The sequence below is a fragment of the Carassius carassius genome, chromosome 40, assembly GCF_963082965.1.
Source record: "Carassius carassius chromosome 40, fCarCar2.1, whole genome shotgun sequence".
NCBI classification, from domain to species: domain Eukaryota; kingdom Metazoa; phylum Chordata; class Actinopteri; order Cypriniformes; family Cyprinidae; genus Carassius; species Carassius carassius.
Genome location: NC_081794.1, coordinates 12,675,998 through 12,696,143, shown reverse-complemented (window position 1 = coordinate 12,696,143; position 20,146 = coordinate 12,675,998). Strand labels below are relative to the sequence as shown.

At 35.5% G+C, this 20,146-nt stretch overlaps 1 protein-coding gene across 1 annotated transcript; it reads right to left on the bottom strand.

Moving 5' to 3' along the window:
* Positions 1 to 856: 856 nt before the first annotated feature.
* cyth3a (cytohesin 3a) lies at positions 857 to 17,061 on the bottom strand. Its single transcript, XM_059532014.1, has 13 exons — positions 16,774 to 17,061; positions 7,257 to 7,339; positions 6,994 to 7,058; positions 6,816 to 6,882; positions 6,586 to 6,704; positions 5,596 to 5,676; positions 4,813 to 4,925; positions 3,753 to 3,901; positions 3,532 to 3,643; positions 3,146 to 3,222; positions 2,342 to 2,413; positions 2,051 to 2,205; positions 857 to 1,018 (listed from the first exon to the last, which is right to left on the bottom strand). The coding sequence occupies exons 1-13, from the start codon at positions 16,796 to 16,798 to the stop codon at positions 946 to 948; spliced, it is 1,191 nt and encodes a 396-aa protein (XP_059387997.1). The 5' UTR covers positions 16,799 to 17,061; the 3' UTR covers positions 857 to 945.
* Positions 17,062 to 20,146: the final 3,085 nt, after the last annotated feature.

The window sequence follows — 20,146 nt, the reverse complement described above, 5'->3', positions numbered from 1 at the left end:
TTATTTGCAAACATGGTAAAAAAAATTAGGTTCAGTTAACATTGTCATTATTACATAAATACAACAAAACACTTATATTAGCAACCATTTAAATAAAAAGGTGAATACAAACGGGTGTAGAGTATAGAGTTTGCATTCTTATAAAGTCATCATATAATATTAGCGTATTAAGAGAACGTCAGAAATTGATTTTTACAGTATTTTATATAATACTAGGCCTATTAAGGACCTTAGAAACATAATAAATATAGTATTAATAATTTTTTCTTCCAATTAATGCAACCAGTCCGGCTGATTTGGATTATAATGATAAGACACATAATAAAGTCACAACTGACAAAATAAAGTCATTTAAAACTACTGATGCAATTAAGACAATAGTTGAATTACCATATAGTACTAAAATTATTCAGCATGGATCCCTGCCATATCGATCTATTTTCTGTATCCATAGACTACTTATGAATTTACATCACCAGCAGTCTGGTATATCTTACATAGATTTCATCCACATCTATACATTACCAGAGCTTAAATTTGGATTTTGACTTGAGAACATCTCCATAACGATACCTGGAAATTTGCGATAGCAGTTCCTGTTGTAAGCAGCAGGGGGTGCTACTTACTCTATAATAGACCGTCACATGAAATTAAGCCGACATTGAAGCATAGCTGAATCATTCATCACTCTTAAAGCAAAGTTCTTTCTTACAAACACACATTCAGCATATAATTGCATTATCACCATAATGTTTCCCCCATACAATCCATTTGGAGAGAAATATTTAATACACATCCCTTACATTACATCAGGACCTACAGACCCCATCATTTTTAAAATATTGTCCTTGCTCATGTCTCTGTTTGTCGCCTCTTGCAACATCCTCATGTGAAGGTTTCCACTTAAAGAGTGATTATTAAGGCCGAACTCGAAAGGTCTATGGCTCACTTTTTAGTGGCCACTCGCCGTTTCCTAGTAGCCAACATGTCGTAGAAAGGATCCCTGCTAATGCTTGCCCTGTAGGATAACAACAATAAAACATAAACTGTACAATCACAGCATCAAGATATACATCCACATAAAACAATAACAATATTTTTTGGAAGCAGTCGACCTGATTATAAAACGATAGAGGGTTCTTTTATGTAGGGGTTGGGTGGCACAGATTTTTTGGCAGTCCCACAGGACATGCTGAGGCAGCTTTTGATGTAAAACTCCAGGCTAAACTGACCACAGAGCAGTTCCACAATTCCAGCTGAGTCAGAGGACATGTGTTAACTAGACACTTACATAGACGCCTACAGTGCCAGTTTTGTTTAACAACTGTACACAAATGGCCTTCAGAGACCTAGATAAGACCCGAACATATGTATTCCAATTCAGTTAAATCAAGTCTGTTTTAGGCAGGAAAACAAAGTCAGAGTCATGGGTTCACAGTAAGAGACTAAGTGGTCTTTGGCTTCCCTTTCTCCAGTGATAAATGCTGATTTATCTTCAGGGAAGACCATTTAACCTTCAGAGGATGTGGGTCACTCAGAATTCATTATAGTCTTGTCAGCCCTAAAGTGTGAGGTTTATATAGGCACCACACTATGATATTTTATCCTGTTTTCCAGTAAAAACGTAAATAAAATGATTACATTTAATCCAAATTGTGATACTAAGATTTTTTTCAGTTTGAAGAAGAATTATTGATTTTAGCATCCACTCAAACAATAATATTTATTCAGTTTTTTTTTAAAGTAAAAACCTCACAAAATTTGGTTAGAATTGTGCTTTAAAAAATACACACTATAAATCAATTCAAGAAATATTATCTGAAAACAAATCTTAATATCTAATTAGATATTTCTTTGCAGTGCATAGCCAAGGTCTAAAACACTGAAGACTCTAGCTTCATCTTATCAGCACAATGGCGATGTTCTATGATAAGAGAAGCCAATGTTCCTTTCTGAGCATCTGTGTGTGTGTGTGTGTGTGTGACCTACAACCAGCACACATCGGTTATCTGAGAAGAGAATAATGAGGGCTGACACGGTGAAGCCTTACTTGATGGATTTGATCCACTCTTCTTTCTCCTCTGGCGTGGGTGCGGATATTCTGTAAACCACGTGATTCCCCTCCACCACCTTCCCATCAGACTCCGTCTTGCATGCCTTAATTACCTGTCCCTTATGACTGGGGTTGTAGAGCTCAAAGCAATTCTGAAAGTTTGAAGCATGAAACGGTCCCTTTTACTTCATTTCTTGATGACTAACTTAGGATAACTAAATGTAGGATTCTTCTTAAAGACTAACTACAGAATATAATTTAACTGAGAGCTTGAAGTAGTAAACATACTGGTTTTCTTGGTTCCTCCACCTCTCTTATACTAAGATTCTCCAGTGGAATGATCCCCCGAGGCTCTTTGTCCTGTGAACATATGAGTAACAGACCATTAATCCACTATGTTTATTTCTTATTAAAGGAATTAGTCTTAGTCTTAATCCGCAATATGTTTCCTTTAACGGGAAATAGATGATGGGGATATAAAAAAGTGAGGGAACTAACTATGTGCACATTAAGCAACTACTGTCTGTTTCTTAATCTAAATCTGGCACACGACTAGGGAAAAAATGCATTATTTCCTTCCACTTTGCTGATGAGATGACACAGCGGGGAAGTTGTAACAGGGAGTGTGTTTTGGGTTTTAGTCCAAGTGCATTCACTTTGAGGTCATATATATATGCTAGTGTACTCATAAACACTCACAAAATTCATTTTTAGCATGTGTACCCATTTAACATGTGCTTACTGATGGACTACACAAATTTTTTAGTCCAATCAAAAGCTCTAAAATGAGAATGTTCCTCTCTTTATACCAGCTGAAATGAACAAATAGCAAATTGTGGTTCAAAGTTCCGCCAAAACTTCAGAAATACATCAATAGATGAAAGAGTGTTTCTTTATTGTAAATGTGAAGCTGGTAAGAAGTGCTTGTGTCTGCTTGTGGTCTTGGCTGTTTGCTTACTCTTTTTTACCTCACTTCCTCTTCTATGTGACTTCCTTTAACATATATCTCACTAGCTATCATCAATGCATTTTATAGATGAATCTTAAATCTATGTATTGCCCAAACAGGACATATGGAGCAGTTGTACTTACTGTTGTATATTCAAAGTAATACAGACAGTTATCTGTCAAAATGAACCACCTCCTCTTCCAGGTCTTTACTCTTCCCCCTACAATTCAAATAACAGACAATAACAAAGCACTGCATGACACAGAATTACTGTAGTTCCAAAATTCATTTGATGGATAAAGAATCATAAAAAAACTAAACTACAAAAAAAAAAAACGAATAACTTTGAATGATGTCACAGTAGCAAATCTGCTGTATGAGCCATAATGTAAAATAGTTATTGAGCGAGGTGCTGGATAATACCATATTAAATCCAATCTATAAGGGGAAACTCATGGGTTTCAAACTGTGAAAGAACGCTAGATACAGGAGCAGATGGACAGGCATACAGACAGATAGATATACACACCTAGTTTTAGCAGCCATCCCTCTCTGTCCGGATTAAAGAATGTGTGAGTTAGATCATTCCCATCGTCTTCAGGAATTTTGAAAGGCTCATTCTTAATGCTTTCATATAAATTCTAAGAAGAAGAAAAAAACGCAATATGCACATGCATATTTTATCATTACAAACATAACTTAGTGATGAGTGTGCAGCTCTCTCCATCACAGAATGACACAGAGACTCACTCTGAGCAGCTCCTCAGGCAGATCTCCTCCCTCGTTGATGCCCCGATTCATGGTTATGAACCTTTCCACCGTGGGCTTGTCTCTGACATTAGGGTTGTGCAAGCTGGTGTTGAGCATGATGACGGAGAATGAGAGAACATAGCACGTGTCTGTGGAGAGCAGAAACTTGGATCGATCACTCAGCTCTGCAGGTCCAGAAATGGCAAATAAAATTTAAGCATGCGACTCATTTTAATGTTTTATTAGTTGACTTCTAAATGATACATTTTGAAAGCATAGAGTTTGATGCAAGATACAGGCCAGTTTTTAATGTTTCTTCATCTCTATGTATGTCTCCATGCTGAAAGAAAGATATTAATGCTTTGGACATTTGCAGACTCTGTTTATGAATAAATAATTATTCCCTTGCGCTTTTGTTTTAGCACAGTGTCTTTAGTCCATTTCTGTGGTGCTGCATTTTATACAGTCTCTAATAACAGTGTGTGCCAACATCTCCGCTATTTATCCCTGCAGTTATAAAGCTCAGCCCTCAGAGGACCAGATTTCCTACAGATACTCCAAGTGTGCTGTAATTCAAGAGACACTGCCCAGCATGCAAAAATAAAAATTCTATCATTAATTACTTACCCTCATGTCATTCCAAACCCATTATGCAACTACCAAAGTTCAAGGCCCAGAAAGGTAATAAGGACATCATCAAAATAGTCCATGTGACTGCTGTGTCAGCAGCACCATACGCATACATTGTGGTACTCTCGTGAACGCGCATATTCTCATAGCTTCCTAGAATTAAGGTTGAACCACTGATGTCACATGGACTGTTTTAACAATGTCCTTACTACCATTCTGGGCCTTGAAAGTGGTAGTTGTGTTGCTGTCTATGCAAAGTCAGAAAGCTCTCGGATTTCATTAAAAAAAATCTTAATTTGTGTTCCGAAGTCTCATTTTTTGGGTGAACTAACCCTTTAATGCTGAATGAGAGCTTTAGGCATATGAGGGGTTTAGGCCACAAAGAAGGGTTCAGGAAGAAGGCACGTTTACTACTGAAAAAAAATCATACCTGTGGACTGAAAGACACCTGGGTTACACTGGCAATATCGAGTAGCAAAGGCCTCCATCATTCGATCAATTTTCTGTGCTTCACCAGGAAGTCTGAAACTCCACAAAAACTGTCTGCCAGGGAGAAAAGGGAATGACACTTAAAATTATAATGGTTACTTGATGGACCTTTGTCTGAGAGAATAAATGAGTATGTATGATTTTATTTTAATAGCAGTAACAGAGTGATGCAAAGACAATGAATGGCTTACGTCACTCACATTATGTTTTAATGACTGAACATTTTGTCCCATTTTATTTTTTTGTTTAACTTCAAACAGAACAAACATGTCTGAAAATCGTTCAAATATGTCTTTCAAGTCTTTTAGTTCAAACAATGAAATTTGTTCTAGTTTTTCTGAATAGCAAGAAAGTAGTTCTCTCAAAGACTTGGCAGGTTTCTTGCAAAGTTTCTTCTTCCAGTAATGTTAATATAAGATTAATTACATTTTACCACTTAGTAAATTTAGCAAAATGATCAAATGGAACATTCCCTTACCGGTTTCTCTAACATTTGGAGGTTCTGAACATTCAGAAATACAATTTTCATAGCCTATAGAAATGTTAGCAAAACATTCTTTTGTTGTTAGCTGGGCAAAAATTATTGAAATTGTTAGTGATCTTTGAAAATGAACATTTCTGCTAATTTCTAGGTATACAAATACTACAGCTTAATGACATTTCTTATGATTCCATTTCCATATAGTGGTGTTATAATGAATGGTGAAGAAAACATCTATCTCACCTCAATGCTTGCACCAGGTTGAGATCAGCAAACTCATGAAGCTCCACAAAGGCCTGCAAAACTTTAATGTTGAAGTCATCTCTAAAAATAATGGGAAAATAAGGTTTAATCAGCAGTAGTTATTTCCTCATTCGCTCTAGGCTCCATCTCCAGAGATACATGCACTCATTTTAGCAGAGGTCAATCAAAAAATTGTACAGACTTCAGTCAGTCACTGTTCATTTGTTCAGTTTTCTACAGCAGGGTTTCACACAAGAACAATTAAGTAAGACCATGTTTGGTGTATGGACATAAAAACTATCATTTGAATACATACAAGGGTCTTAAAAAAATAGAGATATGAACATAAAGTGTAATGAAATGATGTATCACAGCATGCCTGATTACACAAGCTAAGATAGAACCACATCTCCAAACTCTTTTAAACAGAGACACAATGATTACAGCTTCCAGCTCTTCCTCGTAAATACAATTAACAGTAATAGCTATGTATTATCTATAACCACATTTTCTAGTACCAAATCAAATGGACGACTGTACAATTGATCTTCAGGCTAGGATAGCCAAGATAACGGTTATCAACTTGGACAGGATGCCTACGTGGACAAGGCTATTTTTATATCTGACAACTATTACACTGTAGATCAAGCTTAGTCTCTTTTTTTGTAAACATGCATCATGGGACAATGCTGAGCAACTAAAGTTTTGCAGACCTTTACAATTACAATTACACCTTCATTTGTCTTGATATTGATAGATGTAGCACTGGGTGGCAATAATAACATTTTATATCTAATCCTGTCGGTAAGGGTGAGATAAGGCGCCTTCATGCAGTCTGGGTGATATGCTAAATATTGTTTTGGAAACTTGTGGTCATTTTCAGCTGTTACAAATGAGGAAGTCATTTCCAGAGAGAGCGGACAACGCACATATATTTTGCAAAGATATCAAGACTGGTCTTGCTATGTGAATGAGGGTGATGTGACTTACCGTTCCCCTAAATAATCTCCTATGACAGTTTTGTTTAAGCCTTCGCCTTTATAGAGAAACTGTGCGATGTCCTCAGGTGTGTGCTGCAGAAGATCATTCTCCAAAAGAAATTGGATTCCCTGCAAGGATGTTACCCACTTCATGATGTTTGCTTAGGCTCAATGTAACACATGAACCTGGACATTATTTTATATATGGTATGGTGAATAAAGAAATCAAAACAATAATACCTTTTTAGGATCCATATTGAATTTCTTTCTTCCGACAGCAATCTGCTTGTTCCTCTGCGTGCTTTTTCTGTAATGTGGCGAAAAACAAAAAAGTTCTCTTTTAAAATAACAAATATGAACTAATATTATCTAAATGTTATAGAAAGGGTTGTAATCTGTTAAACAACAAGAAACATACGTCTCTCTGACACACGTTAAATGTTCGATCTCTGTCATGACTTCCGAGATCTCAAACTTTAACCGCTGCAAGAATAACAGAAAAAGTGGTTGCTTAAGTTATATCACTGAAGATAATCAAGTTCATCTATAATCTGCCTTAATATTCTTAAAATGCATGCAGTGTATTGTCCAATGACATTCAGCTCCCATCAGGTAGAACTTGTAATGATCACTTAATATCTTAATGATTCTAAATGATAACGGCTGCATTAAAGCAGATACCTCAATGTCATCTAGTAGCTCTTTTTTCCTCCATCTAATGTTGGACAGTTCATCTCTCTCTTCAAGTGAGAGATCTTCAGGCACTGTTGAGAAACAAATGTGACGTTAAAATGGTTCATCATCTAATAATAATAACCAAGAAAAAAGAGATTCTACAAGACATCCAAAGAAGCTGTATACTTTATCATTTGTCAAAACAGCTATATTGCTGACCTAAACTCAAATCCTTAAGTGCTAAGACAAAAATAATAATAATAATAATAATAATAATTAAACACCACATTTATCTCAATAAATAATGTTATTGAAATGAATATTGGCAACCTAGTGCTCAAGAAAGAAGCTTTTCTTTTAAGATGAAAACAGAGTATTTTATGTAATTCCTTCAGGACTCCTACTGTATGACTCTGAATGTTCAAGACAACTTGACCTTCCATGATCCAAGTCATGCTGCACATAAATACGAGACTATAAGCTGATCCAACTTTACAACATTAAGGTGCCAGTTAAGGTTACAGTAAAGAAAACATGTATTGAAAATCACAAACTCCTCTGTGGGTGTTTTATAACACATTTGTAGACGTTTTAGATGCTTAATTAAGTCACAAAGGATCAAAATCTCCTGAACTGACTTCATCATTTTTCAAAACTTTCACAAGTATTCTCCATGTTTTGGGTGAGGACCTCATTGTAAATTAGTACATTATGTAATTGCACCTTAGGCGCACCAGGATTAGACAAGGGATGGGCTAATAAGAGGGGCACAAGGGAATTTCCGGTGGTTGTCTGGTTCTGCCTTATGACAATGGAGAGGAAGTTGAGAATGAGTGCATGAATCAGGGTTCAACCTTAACAATAACATTATAGGGTGATTCATTGCAGTCATTCTGTGCTTTTATATTGAGCGCCGTGATTTTTTATTATTATATAAAAGTCATACTAAATCTTAATGAGGAGCCATTTGTTTATTACGCAACAGGGTCTGGGTATGGTCAAATGTAACTAGTATGGAAAAAATGGGGTATAAATAGAATATTCCTTCAAGATATGAACATTCTGTGCCTCTAACTTGCCTGTGGAATTGGCAAAAAATCAGTAGAACAGAAGTATATTCCCTTTTCATGAAATGAAGCCACAATGGCCTGAGGCTCATTATGAAAATTAGTTGGTCTTCATCAAGATATTGGACTGATTGGCTGTTACTAATATTACCAGGTTGCTTTCCATTTTACTCATATAAACTGTTAATGCTTAATTAAAAAAATAAATAAAGAAGGAAAAATAAATAAAGAACACTAAAAACATCTGTGGCTAGTGATGACATCAACACCTTGCACCCTGTCTTGTGGGAAAAAAGGAATGTTGACTGCATGCAAAACTGTCAATTTAAAAGCTACATTCCATCAGCATGAGTGACACTTTGCTTAGAAACTATTACAGCTGCAGAAGGGTCTTTAAATTCAGTATAGCCTAAATTAGACAAAATTCAACTGAAAATCGCATATATGGGAAAAGATGAGTTGGATATGTTGACATTCTGGGTGTGAATACAGTAAACACTGCATCCTGGTCTCAAACACCCTCTTTAATCTACACACTGGCCTCAATCCCTCTAACTATATCTTATCCTTATTCTCAAAAGCTGCATGGGCTGCCAGCTGCTCTAATTCCACAGGCTTACCCATTGATATTAACCACACACTCAGACAGGGCCCACAACACAGGAAGTCTGCTGCATACACAGATGTGTCACTAACTTATCCAAACATGATAACAGTGCATAAAGCATCTATACAGGCTTATGTGGGCTACTGTATATGTTGGTCCATTGCACATCTTCAGTGCTGAGTTAATATATCTGTCAATCATGATAATTAATATATTACAATGTTAAAGCCAACCAGTCAGACAGATGGAATGGGCAGAGCTTATCTCTGTTCAAAAGAGAACAAAGTTGCTTTCTGATCAGTGTGTGATTGTCTTTATCCTCGTAAAGCCCCACGGAATGTGTTTATTTAGCAAATAATAGTATTAGCTAAAAAACAGATGGGATATACCACAACACACCCCAACATCTGCTTTTATATTCCCAGTTTTGGGGTGCATTTTGTTCAAATGAAGGTAACAGTCCACTATTGTAAAACCAACAAACCTGGACTTTTTTGCAAGGATATTCCAATAAAAAAAAGTACAAAAGTACCACCTTTTAAAAAAAGTTAAAAAGTTTGGGGTGAGTGAGATTTTTTAAATAGTTTTATTCAGCACATTACGTTTAATAAAAAAAAACATTCTATTCATTAAAAAATCCTGAACAAATCCTGAAAATAATAACAAATGATTTTTAAACACCAAATCAGCATATTAGAATAATTTTTAAGGATCATGTGAAGGGTCACACTGAAGCCTGGGTTATAGCTGCTGAAAACTGTTTTGCTGCTGTTTTACCATCACAGGAATAAATTACATTTGACAATATACAAAAATAGGAAAGGAATTTTAAATTGAACTTATATTTCATAATATTACAGCTTTTACTGTGTTTCTGATCAAATAAAAGCAGCCATTTTGAGTACCAGAAACATTAAAAAAATATTTTGCGCTACATTTGAACAGTAGTGTATTAAAAATATTTTAAATAATTTATAAACAATTTATAAATGAAAGATTACATTTTCAACTATGAAAATATAATAAAGTTATGATATTATATATTTATGTTTTACACATATCTTCAACATACAGGTGACAATGAAAAAATGACTCTCAGGAAATTGATATTCCTAACAGAAAATAAACACATTAAAAGGCACTGGGATTCAACAAGAAAAACTATTCAATCATTAAACATACAGTAATTCACAGTATGTAACAGTGACAAAAGTTATCTTCTATTAAATCTATCTTATGTAATACCCACATCCCCTTTAATGTCTCTTTCTTTTTGCAAACCTGCAAATGATAAAGTAATGCCCAAGAATGCATGGCTGCTGAATACTGCATTCCATACATAAAAGAGATGGGGCTTTGGGATGGTCCTGACTCAGTGGGTGGAAAACTGGACAAGGGTCCTTTGTACTAGTGATTGTTTGTTTTTAAATCTCCTGCCGAAACAAAATGTTTTGACAACCTCATCAAAAACCTATTTAGGTTTTTAACTTTCCCTTTCAGATTTTTAAAACAAATATGAAAATATTTGCATTCAACAACGGAAATTCACTCTCCACTCATTCAACTCTTTTCAACTAGTGCTATAGCTCATAAACATATTTGATGACCCTCCAGACTTTCTTCAAATCAATTCCATATGTGACACTTAGACTACAACAAACACACTAAAATCTCTCTCATTCTTTTGTCTCATCCACTCACAATAATAAGGAAGTATCCACATGATAAATGTTTGACACCATCTGTAATATTCATAGATTAAACCTCATGCAAAAATCTCAATCGGCCGCAAACACAAACATCAAATATCAGTATTCAGAACGGATATCACACAGCAGTGAAATGAAAACATGAAAATGTTTTTGATATAACAACATGGCTGACATTGTCTTAACCTTAAGCAGATTTGCCAGGCATGGTGTCCGGACCTTCAGATCTCAGCTGGTGCAGTCACACCACTGATGAGGTTTTGACCACTGCATGTGTCATGCCTGGTGCCAGACAGCTCCTCAGGAGAGCCTGGATCAGACACCGATGGCATCAGATGCAGACAATGTTAATGAGTACCAGACCTCACTATCTCTCCTTTAATCAGTCTGACAAAGTCTGCCTCTTTGTTGGACCTTAGCTAAGGACAAAGCAATGTTTTTAAAAATGTGAAAAGGCCATAAATGTGTGGTTGTGATACACTGTAAAAAAAAAAAACAACGAAAAAAAAAAACCCGAGTCAATCTTTTGTTCGTTATCTGGCTCGGCTCAGTGTTCATCTTCAGTTCTCTCTTCACAGCAGTTCAGTCAGTGTACTGTTTGAGTAAATGAATTACTCCGGGATATTGGTTTGTTTGAACTCAGAGGGAGTGTCAACCACATTAAACAAGTTAACAGCTTAAGTCATTTGTGGATTAATGCATATTGGAGACGCGAACCATTTTAAACGATTCAGTTCGATTTGGTGAACTGGTTCAAGAAGATCCGGTTACATCGAGTGATTCGTTCGCGAACCGGATATCACTAAACTGCAGTGTTTTGAAATCTCACAACAGACCTGGAAGAGAAGACAATGCTGAATAAAGTCGTAGTTTTGGTATTTTTGGACCAAAATGTATTTTCGATGCTTCAAAAAATTATAACTGACCCTCTGATGTCACATGAACTACTTTGATGATGTTTTTCTTACCTTTCTGGACATGGACAGTATACCGTACACACAGCTTCAATGGAGGGACTGAGAGCTCTCGGACTAAATCTAAAATATCTTAAACTGTGTTCTGAAGATGAACGGAGGTCTTACGGGTTTGGAACAACATGAGGGTACGTTATTAATGACATAATTTTAATATTTGGGTGAACTAACCCTTTAAAGAACTAAAATCTGTTTTGTTCCTTTGTAATACACTGATAACCACCAAATGCAGGTGGTGATGAGAAAGTCACATCATGAACCGAAGCCCATCACAAGCAGCTTTTAAATAATAACATATATAGAAGGTGCACAGTGTCATTCATACTAAACAACATCATGGTAACACACATGAAATGGAAATAATGCAATAAACATTCATTAAACATGAGAAAAAAAATAAGAATAAACACGGTTATTTCAACCAAAAAACATAAAATTTGAAATGTAACACAGGGAATTCTGGGAAAGGCAATTTACGGTTATTCACTGAATTTTTTTCTTTATACTTTTTCACTTCCAAAAATGGTATACTTCTGTAAAATGACATGTAAACCAATAAATTTCACAGTATATAGTAGGGTATTTACCGTAAACCATTTAACAGATTTTTACTGTAGCATTTTTACAGTAATTTACTGTTAAATACACTGTCATTTTTTACAGTGTAGAGACTGTTAAGAGGGCTGTCCTTGACGACATCCTATCAGTCTTTCTTTGCATTCAACCATCTGCCACAGAAACGGAGGGAAAATCTTTTTCCATTTGTAAGGAAGTAACATCCACAGTAAGATAAGACAAATAGCCATTGAGTCCAATGCTTTGAAGTTCTCAGGATCATGATACAAGAGGAACTGGAAAGACCTAGTGAGCTAATGGTACCTCTACAACTCTGTGCTTTCTTGTTCTTGTAGACATTTACAATTGCTCTTTGTCAGATTAAGTGATAACGGCTGTAAATCAACATAATGAAACAGGTTCAAAAGTGCTTGAGATGTCTGGCTTTAAGGTCTGGTTTCTGTTTCTGTGTTTTTTTCTTTGTTTTTTTACACTGATATACCAAAACAGCTCTCAGAGCATAACTAAATCACTACCATCTCCACTGTCTTAGTCAGATCCCATATATAGTAACTGTAAGCAAAATCATTGCAAAAGAGTCATCTTAAAGCCCACTGGTGCTTATCCATTACGTTTTGTTATCTTTCAAAAATAGTCAACACTATAACCCATGGACCAGAGTGCTATGATCATTATACTGTTAAGGTACATGTCAAATTTAATATCTAAATACAGAACAAAGAAATCAAAGAAATCTTCCAGTCCCTTAAAAATTACCATGGAAACCACACACTACTACAGTAAAGGTACTATGGTTATTTGTTACTATTTTAAAATGAAAATACATTAATATCTCAAATAGTATAAGTAACTTGGAGAATATATACAGTACAGACCAAAAGTTTGGACACACCTTCTCATTCAAAGAGTTTTCTTTATTTTCATGACTATGAAAATTGTAGATTCACACTGAAGGCATCAAAACTATGAATTAACACATGTGGAATTATATATGGAATTATATACATAACAAAAAAGTGTGAAACAACTGAAAATATGTCATATTCTAGGTTCTTCAAAGTAGCCACCTTTTGCTTTGATTACTGCTTTGCACACTCTTGGCATTCTCTTGATGAGCTTCAAGAGGTAGTCACCTGAAATGGTCTTCCAACAGTCTTGAAGGAGTTCCCCGAGAGATGCTTAGCACTTGTTGGCCCTTTTACCTTCTGTCTGCGGTCCAGCTCACCCCTAAACCATCTCGATTGGGTTCAGGTCCGGTGACTGTGGAGGTCAGGTCATCTGACGCAGCACCCCATCACTCTCCTTCTTGGTCAAATAGCCCTTGATGCCTTCAGTGTGACTCTACAATTTTCATAGTCATGAAAATAAAGAAAACTCTTTGAATGAGAAGGTGTGTCCAAACTTTTGGTCTGTACTGTATATAGCCATTTATATCGAGTGTACTCATTCAATCCCACAAGGCACCTCAATAATAAGATCCAGAGTTTAGCATCAGCCATCTCCAACACACTTGCCTGGAAGTCTAGCGAGCCTAAAACAAGTCTCAGGCTAATTAGGGTTGAAGCTAAACTCTACAGGTCAGTGGCCCTCCAGGAACAGGTTTGGACAGCCCCGCGCTAGGTCAGTGGTTCCCAAAAATGTTCCTGAAGCTGACCTAACAATGCACTACTTGCATGTCTTATTTACCAAACACACCTGATTCTGGAGACGGGTAGGTTTAGGCACATGTAAGGTGGGAGGAGTTGCATCTGGATCCAACCTCTTCCCCTGGATCTTGTGTTCTGCGGTGAGGACCATCTCCTTTGAATCAGCAGAAGTAATCTCTCACTCTGCTCCACCCATTAAGGAACTCTATACCAGATCAGTCTGTGAGTTTCTTCCTGACAATGATCACTAGGTGGCTTCTTTTGATTTGTATTTATTTATTTATTTAATTTTTAATTAAAGATATATACAAAAGTTTTTTTTTTGTGAAACATCTGTTATTTTAAAGCAACATTACTCTCCCGGTTGAATGTCAGCACTACAGTAGAGAGCTGTATGGCACTCAACGGATACTGTTCAATTCTAAAAGTGATATTTTCTAATTAATAAACTGGTAGGCTAATTTATACGGTGCTCAGTGTTGGGAAGGTTACTTTGGAAATGTAATAGGTTACAGATTACAAGTTACCCTGTTTAAAATGTAATAGTAGTGTAACTTTTTCAATTACTTTATTAAAGTAATGTAACTAATTACTTTTGAGTACTTTTTGATTACTTTCTAAATTTGTGAAAATTAAAGAATAATAAATAAAAGCATATACATCAACTCAAATACAGTTATCTAATAAGCATGTGACGTATTATGTGTAATAAACTCCTAAACATTGGTGTTTTTTTTAAACTGCTGTTTCTTTGTATATGATGATAGTTTTCTCAAAATAAGTAAAATGCACATGAAGTGACACAGAGCAGTTCTAGAAATTGTGTTTATGTGCTCGTGTACTCCTATATTGAGGCAGCAGAGGTTGAAAACACTGCGAGCTTCAGTAGGCCTATGTGTAGTAAATGAAACCATGTCTTTGGCATTAATTTACAGGAGGGGCGGACTGGGAAAAAAATTCAGACTGGGAAATCCAAACTCACACAAACAAATTCATGGACAAAACTATTTTTTTGTATGGACCTGACATAAAACAGGTTTAAATCTTTAATTTGGGGAAATGCAAAATAATTAAAAGTTCTCTCCTGAACTGCACCTTCTCTTCAGTCTCTTTATTTTGCCCTGTTATCCATCTCTTTCATGACTTTAATACTCAAGATTGAACAAAACTATACTTTACAATACAATACTCTGCAATACTACAATATCTTTATAGAAAAATCCTAATACTGTACATGAGTCATGTTTTTCCCTTACAAGAATTAACCTTGCTTTTATTAGCCTATATAAAAGTAAAATAACCTTATGTTTTTGTTTTTTTGCAAATGGATTTGTATTTATTTTTAAATAAATACATTTGTAAAATAATTTTACATTTTTGGTTACCACATTTAAACAATAGTAACCATTTTCTCTGGATTTTTAGTTAAATATTAAAATGTTAATTTTCGTAAGGGTTGTGCTGTTGTCTGTCGTAGCTCCCCCTAAACCTATAAAAAAAATCTGATTTTTTTTTTTAGCTAAATTCCTACTGTAACATTACAACAGATAATAATGATGTCCTTTATATAGTATTTTGAGTGATGACTGGTGAGCAACGTGCTGCTGCTTGATTAAATAAAAAAAAAAAACAAAGACAAAAAAGCATCTTTACAGATGAAACTGACCTGAAACCCTGAACAGTAGTTCTGCTTCTCTCTCTCTCTCTCTCCGAGTCTGATCCAAACCGTTTGGCGGAGGCGCGGAGAGCACGCGAGTCATGACTAACACTTCATGATTTATCAGAGATTTAATTATCAAATGGCGGATTCGCAAATGATCGCTTTAGTACATTCGGCAGGCAATTATACAATAATGATATTAAATAGAGGGGCAAAATCGGCTGCCAGGTCACCGGGAATTGTCCCGGTTCTCCCGGTGTCCAGTCCGCGCCTGATTTCCACAGACAGGCAGAATGTGCAAGTCATATATTGAATTTTTGGGGCTTTATATTCACAGACACTAGTCCATGTCATGTTTTGATTCAAGTGTACTGACCTACTTTTGATTAAGTCATCCAAAATGTGGCATATTCCGTCCGCGTTAGGCATTCCGTTTTTATGACTGGATTCTACGAACCAGACTGTGTTTCCGCATCCCGGAAATTATTAGGGCGGTATGTCTCAGAATAGTCAGTGCAATTTGGGAAATAAATCAGTTAAATCTGTATGTGGATGTGTGTAAATATTCAAATGTAATCCCCGTTGTAATCGTTAAAAATTTCATAAGTAACTGTAATTTAATTACTCATTTTTTCTTAGTAACTGTAACTAATTACAGTTACAATAATTTTGTAATTAAATTACGTAACGCCGTTACATGTAACTAGTTACTCCCCAACACTGACGGTGCTCTATAAGAAATACGAGCACTTGACTAATTAAATGCCTCATGATCCCTCTTGGCACCACAACTCTACTCATAAACATCTCGCGAGCTACTTCAAAGGATCTCACATCAAACAAACTGACGACCTACATATGAACAGCCATATGAACGGCTCCTGGAATAAGACTGAAGCGATGCTCAAATTCTCATTAAAACACAGTGACAAAACACAGCAAGAACACTGTAACTCATTTCACGTAAAAATAAACACCTTTTAAAAAAACTAAACGTTGAAGTGTACATAAAGTATTTTATATCATCCCATCACTAATAGTATTAAAAAAAGACAAATGTTATATTAAAGTTTACTTTTTTCCTTCCCGTTCAGTGCTGATGATTGAGGAAATATCCTTCATAGTGACGAAACCGAGTTAGATGTTGATCTAGTGTTGGGCATCAAAGCGCGTTCCGAATCAACTGCACGCGCCTGTTACACTCAAAAATGCCGTGTGGGTAGGTTTTGAGACAAACCAGAGATTGACAGCTCTTTATGATTGCGAATAATACAGAAACCTTACCTCGGTTATCTTCATCCACGTTCATTCTGCGGAGGGACTTGATGTAAATAACGTCCTAGTCTTAGATTACTATCTTAATAATATAACACCGGTCTGTTAAACACAAAATTAAATCATATTATGATACACACTGAGCTTATCGTAACCCAATCCAGGGGCTGCTCTAAATGTCTTTCGCATAATCCATTAATTGTTGCACAGATGAACATAAATCCTGGTGAAAAAAATGAATATGCAGACTGCTATCCTCCAGCTCCCATTCGCCTTCATCCACAGAACGACTAGTGAGAAGAAACAGCATATTCAGCCAACGAATAGAGGCTCCGCCCATCACCATAATCTATGAATATACGACTGATACTAAGTGATTGCATCCTGGTCTTTACCTAATCTAAATAAGTCATAGACCAGAAGAATCAAATTAAAATATTAAAATAAATATCATAAATATCATTAAAATCATATTTCTAATGTAGGCTATTGGTGAAAAACACGAAAAGCATGAAAAAAGAGTAAAGCATGTTTTGATTACTGAGTAATTATATAATATGAATAATGTCATTTTATTTTATTAATATTGCACACACACACACACACACACACACACACACACACACACACACACACACACACACACATATATATATATATATATATATATATATATAGCACTTAACCAACCAATACTAGCACTTTTCCTGTCTTTCATATAAAACAAAAAACACCCTGGCTATGCGTTCGGTACTAAACTAACTGAGACTTGTCATGGCTCTTTTATAATGTTGTTGTTCTCTCGTTGACCTGTCTGCTTCTAATGTTCTCATTAGTAAGTCGCTTTGGATAAAAGCGTTTACTAAATGATTAAATGTAAAATGTAAATGTATATATAAATCATCATTCATAAAGCATGTATCATTATTTCTTCATTGATGTATATTTTGTATAATTAATAAGTTCTACTGAATATAAGAGACTTGGAAACAGGCCTAATGTGGTAATATGCAATATCCTGAACTTCATATGCAAGAATGATGTCAGCATTAGGGTGGAGAATCCCAGGTTCCTACAGAGACTGTACAGTGTACAGTTTTTCCGGACACCACATGTCAGCCAGTATTAGTCAGACTATTTTCCAGGTAAGCTGAGGTCATTATCTCTCCAAAAATTCTTACCTTTTGTGTCACGAATTCCATCTTGAATGCAATGTGTTTTGCGGCTTTCCAAAGAATCATGCAAAATCCATTCAACAGCTCAAGGAGGACATTGTCCCTTTGAAACAAAAACATCCTCTGATGTTTCACTTCATTTGCATGGATTTAAAGGCCCTATTATTACTTCACAGCAAACAGGTTTTGTATTTTACTGATGGCATCATTCAGTCAAATAAATTTAGGCTCCCTCAGTCCAATGAAACTGAGAGAGTTTTGTATTTGTGTCTCTAAATCTGACATTTAAAATATTTAAATGATCTCATCTGAGGATGTTATGCAAGGTATAACTGGATATGAGGAAATCAAAAGAGCAGAATGTAATGTTCTGTGACCGCAGCACACAGCCAGGCCCTGTGCGTGAGGGAAAGACTATGAAGTAGATGCAGGGAAAACAGGGGCTTCAGGGTGGGAATGACATCCTGTGTGGGAAACAAATATCCGCTGAAACTCAGGAAGAGAATGTTGTTTGCATTTTTCCTTTTTCCGACAGCAAAAATCCTCTCCTATGAACTTCACTTGTCACACCTTAGCTCACCCTTAGACCAAAACAAAGATGCATTTGATCAATAATACAGCTCTGGTGCCAAATTTGATTAATTAATGCCAATCTCTTGTCAAAACAGCTGCAAACGGGCTGTTTGTAGAGAACCTGTTTAGCCAGTCTACAATATAGTGGAAACTTGGGATCTGTAAAACATCTGACCATCCATTGATTCATTTATGTGTATATCACAGAGAGAGAGAGAGAGAGAGAGAGAGAGAGAGAGAGAGACAGAGAGAGAGAGAGAGACTCAGTTTCTATCTTTAGCATTATATCAATGAAAGCTATTGAATGAAAAAAAAACCTTTTGTTTTAATAATATATCAATAATATAATACAAATAACATTTTATATTGTATATAAAATTGTATATAAAATAATATTGTCCCACTTTTTTTGAACAGTTTGTTTATTGAGAGCTAACAAATTTTGCCAGTATTGTATACAGAAAAAATTGGTCAAATTGCTCTACATATTAATAAATGGGTAATTTAGTAAAAAAAAGTAAATGAATAAATGACAGACAGCTTAATAATAAATTGTGGCTGAAGGTGAATCAAGTAATTTGATTCTTTGATCTTTCTCGCTCCTACATTATATTACAAAATTCTGAACATGAAATAAAGGAAATAAAGGGTTTCCAAATATATAAAAAAGACACTTTACCTTTCAGAATATATGTAATCCTTTCCATTGACAAACATGTTGTTAATCCACTGTGCAATGGGTGGTTTTTGTTCCAGTGCTATTAGACACTTTGCTTATATTTATTTTTAGTATCTGTAAATTTTCCTCTCTCCAAACCTCCTGTACCTGTGGACAATCACACGTACATACAGTGTAAAATTATCCCACTTTTTAACTTTTATAGACCGACAGGTTTAAGAGCAAGACAGTGTCATCAGTATCCTCTGGAAGCCACTTGCACATGTTTGCTGGTAGAAGCTGATTACTGTACAATGGACTTAGACTTCATAGATGTTTACATAAAGACTCCACATACAGTGGTGCCAACATGCAAATTAATGAGACACTGTCTCATGGCTTTTGGTTTAAATTTTAACATCCACGATACTGAATGTTGTTCAGGTGATTGTTATAAGCATGATTTTGCATTCTGCTGTTTATTTTACCAGCTTGCGTGCTATGATAGTAGTACCTATGGCAGTATCAACCTCCAAATATTCTGTAATGGTACATTTATACAGTTCTCTTTCAGTAGTATATACCATGTACTGAAGTATTAATATTTTAAATAACAACTGTTTTAATTCTTTTAGTTGCTTGTTTGTGTAAACAGTATTTAAACCTGTATTTTAAGATATAAAATGTATTTTGAGATTCGTTAAATTAACCAATTTCTGTTGTCATGAGTTTTCAACCACATAGGGTTTGTAGCTTTAGCATTCCATTTCTGTATGTTTAAACAATGCTGAAAGTCCTTATGCTCAACTCACAGTCACAAGAGTTTGATATCAACATGTGTGATATCAGCAGTGACAGAGCGTCTAAAGTTACACTAAACAACATTTTCTACAAGCATGTTCTATTTTCTGTGGTGTTTTAGAAAAAAAGTAGCAGAGGTTCTAAAAATTTGTCATTTAATTCTTTGCTCCCTCAG

Excerpts from the sequence above, each read along its gene's own strand:
- cyth3a (XM_059532014.1), bottom strand. The coding sequence starts at position 16,798 with ATGAACGTGGATGAAGATAACCGAG. Across the intron at positions 6,883-6,993 it reads TTAACGTGTGTCAGAGAGAC|AAAAAGCACGCAGAGGAACA; the intron begins GTATGTTTCTTG and ends GCCACATTACAG. Across the intron at positions 3,902-4,812 it reads AGGTGTCTTTCAGTCCACAG|ACACGTGCTATGTTCTCTCA; the intron begins GTATGATTTTTT and ends TGCTCTCCACAG.